This window comes from Pavona decussata, unplaced genomic scaffold (genome assembly GCF_977016875.1).
Source record: "Pavona decussata unplaced genomic scaffold, jaPavDecu1.1 SCAFFOLD_53, whole genome shotgun sequence".
In the NCBI taxonomy this organism is placed as follows: Eukaryota; Metazoa; Cnidaria; class Anthozoa; order Scleractinia; family Agariciidae; genus Pavona; species Pavona decussata.
This window is the reverse complement of record NW_028145475.1, coordinates 5,256,785-5,260,000: the sequence shown is the minus strand read 5'-3', so window position 1 is coordinate 5,260,000 and position 3,216 is coordinate 5,256,785. Positions and strand designations below refer to the sequence as shown.

At 38.2% G+C, this 3,216-nt stretch overlaps 1 protein-coding gene across 1 annotated transcript in view; it reads left to right on the top strand.

The window, feature by feature from the left end:
• The window catches only part of LOC146480689 (zinc finger protein 862-like), an 841-nt gene extending 312 nt beyond the window's left edge, over positions 1-529 (top strand). Inside the window, exon 1 of the mRNA XM_085109350.1 lies at positions 1-529. This exon is cut by the window's left edge and continues 312 nt beyond it. Coding sequence (XP_084965476.1) covers positions 1-510 — 510 coding nt within the window. The 3' untranslated portion in view covers positions 511-529.
• The last annotated feature ends 2,687 nt before the right edge of the window (positions 530-3,216 follow it).

Sequence of the window (3,216 nt, the reverse complement as noted above, 5' to 3'; positions counted from 1 at the left end):
CGCCTTTTCAGCTGGTTTCAATCACTATTGCAGAAGGCTGGATCTGATGTTTCTTCCATTCCTGAAGAGTGGTTCTCTCTTAAGGTTCTCGTCAATACTAGCTTAAGAGACAAGGACTATGCCAGTTTGTGGGAGACACTGCTCATCAACACACCCTACAAGGATAGCTTCAACAATGTTCTCTATCTTGAGGAAATCCTCCTTGTACAACCAATTTCTGCCGCGCAATGTGAAAGGGCGATTTCAGCGCAAAACCGAATCAAAAGCAGCTTACGAGTCAATCTCGCCGTGTCTTCGTTGGAAGATTTAATTCGCATTTCAGCTGAAGGGCCACCAGTGACAGAGTTTGATCCCACACCTAGCATCAACAAATGGTCGGCAAAGAACAGGGATGCAGGTGAAAGGATACGGAAGCCAGAGATCTTCACTAAAATGAAGCAGATCCATGGAAATTTACATTTCAAGGGGATAGCAATTGACTGTAATATGCCGCTTTTCAATTTTTGTTAGCTAGTTAAGTAATCAAAAACACACAAGGTCACGTTTGAAAAGGATTATTGGCTTTGAAGATTTTCAGAGGTCAATTTATTTAGCTGTGAATTTTTTGCCTTTAGTTTCTTCAAAAGTGAGCATTCCAGTTGGTTTAGGGTCAAGTTTTGAGATAGATAGTTTTAACTGAACATGTGTTTAAATACCTTAAAAGTTAAATTCAGCAGTGAGTTATTCTTTATCTGGCAACTACAAATCAATTGTTACTTGTAAATATTAATTACATAGTAATTAAATTGTTTTGAGTTTTCACAATATTGAACCTGTGTACATGTAACATGACTTGAAGATCGCATGCCTTGTTGTTGGTGTCATTAAGTGCCGCATTTTAGCCAATACAAAAAGGGCAGAAGTGTTTCTATTGGCGATTTTTTTCTAATCACCACCAGCTTAGGTGGGGGACTGGTTTGAGCAATTTAAAAGTGTGAGGGTCTGGCACTAGCTTATTGATCATCATTGAGTTTTTGTTCTGTTTCGGCGAAGAACAGATACTTTAATTGCACTCTTAGTTGTGTAAGTATAGATAGAGGGCCCCCATGTCTTGAACATAGAACTTAATAGGATACCAGCATACTTCCAACTAAATGGAAATAATAAGAGAAAAAAATCTGAAGCCTTCGCAAGAACATGGGTAAACACGTTTTTTAAGATGTAGGACTCTGTTACTGTTACACGGCTTTTGTGATTCTCCTTTTATAGCTGTATGTATATTGTGTTAAATGATAACATTTTCTTCAAAGGTTTAATTTTGTGCTTTACTATAAATTAAGGTAAATTATACCCTGGCCAGAGAGATTGTTTTCTTTAGTTTGCGGCAAATTACGAGGCGAAGCCGCGATCGTGGCGTGGCAAGCAAGAAACCAAAAAAAAAACAAAAACCAATAACACTTGCTTTTGGCAACCAAACGCTTCCATCTGGCAACCAAAATTTTTAGGTTAGTCGTAAGTTGGCTCCCTTAGGAAAAAGTTAATTTCGGACCCTGTGAAAGCATTTCCTGTGAACATTGGTGAAACCAACCACCAAAGATGAGCTCATAGCTGGAATCTTGCAGTTCTGGAGAGAGAATGACTGCAGAAAAGTGTTCTTCTTACATTAATCGCCAAAAGAAGGTCGTCCCCTTAGTCATAGTCATCCAACGTGAAGGCCATGCATCAGGTCTCCAAAAAAAAATAGTTCTTTTAAGAACCAAAACACAACGGCTCCTTTAGGAGCCACCACAGGCATTAAAGTCAGGATCAACACTTTCTTTGCCTTAACCCTTTCATGCATGCTGTTGTTCCACAACCACAAACAGAACAATCGAGAAATTACCACATGATTTTAATTTGATCATTCAACCATTGAGCACTGGGGTAGGGGATTGTTGCGGAAGAGGGAAGACTGGAAATAGGAGAGGCCATGTTGTTTTGATTTCATGCCTTGAGCAGTTGAAGGCGTTTTTTAGATTTCTGTCGATTCAGGTAAGAAATTATTCCTTATCTTGTGCTACTTTGCTATTTCACCAATTGAACAAATATTTCTAAAGTTCCCAAGGCTCTATCTACCTGATTTCAAATTGGTTTTCCGTGATAAAAGCTTTGTGAGGTCAGGATCAAGTGATCTGTATTGCTGTTCGTGAACAACAACATGCGTCATGGGGAAGAAATTTCATGAAATGGACCCCATTTATACTCGAGCAAAACTGATCATGAACAAAATAAGTTGTAACCTTTACACTAGAATTAGCAGTGACAAGCAAAATGCTTTGTACAGATAATATTTACTCCATGGTTTTGCATGTATTCAAGCTGTTTTTAATTTACTTTACACTGACTTTAGTAGTAAGTTATGTCTTTTGAATTTTATGTTTACCTGATCTGAGTACTTGTCATCCGGGCTGACCACTAAAGCCAGTCTTAAAATGTGAATAATTATGTATTGTGTGGTTGGGAAATTTGCTTTTTATTTTCAATATCTTTATATTCAGTTTGTTTCTCATCAAATACAATGGCTTCAATATCAACGACTCCACTTTATGGTGCAAGGGCCAGGGCCCAGCATGAAAGACAACATATAACCCCAAAAGAGATAAATCTCAATGGAAGTGATGTAGAGAGTGAAGTAGATGAAGATGAATTGGAAGTGTTTGGGGAGGAAGAAAGTGAAGAAAGTGATTATTTCAGTGAAACAGAGAGTGAAGACGAAGCAAATTCTGGTGAAGAAAATACAGTGCAAAGTAATGTTGCAGGAACCTCTGGTGCAAAATATACAAGTAAAGGCAACCAATCACTGCGTTGGCGTGAAAGAGAAACAGTGCAGTACAACACCACCTACAAGGGTGAGCCTTTTCCTCTCCCACCAGAACCAGAAATGACACCATTCTAGTATTTCAAACAGATGTCTGATGACCAGCTTATCGATCATATTGTTGAGCAAACCAACCTGTATTCAGTCCATTCCACAGGGACTTCTATTGCTGTTGACCACAATGAAATAGAGCAATATATTGGATTGCTGGTAAAGATGTCAATAATAAAACTTCCACAAATTAGAGTGTACTGGGCAAAAGAAACAAGAGTTCCCTGCATAGCTGATGTGATGTCTATAAACCGTTTTAAGAAAATAAAACAGTTTTTGCATTGCAATGACAATGAGAAAAATTTACCTCCTACTGATGACAATTTTGA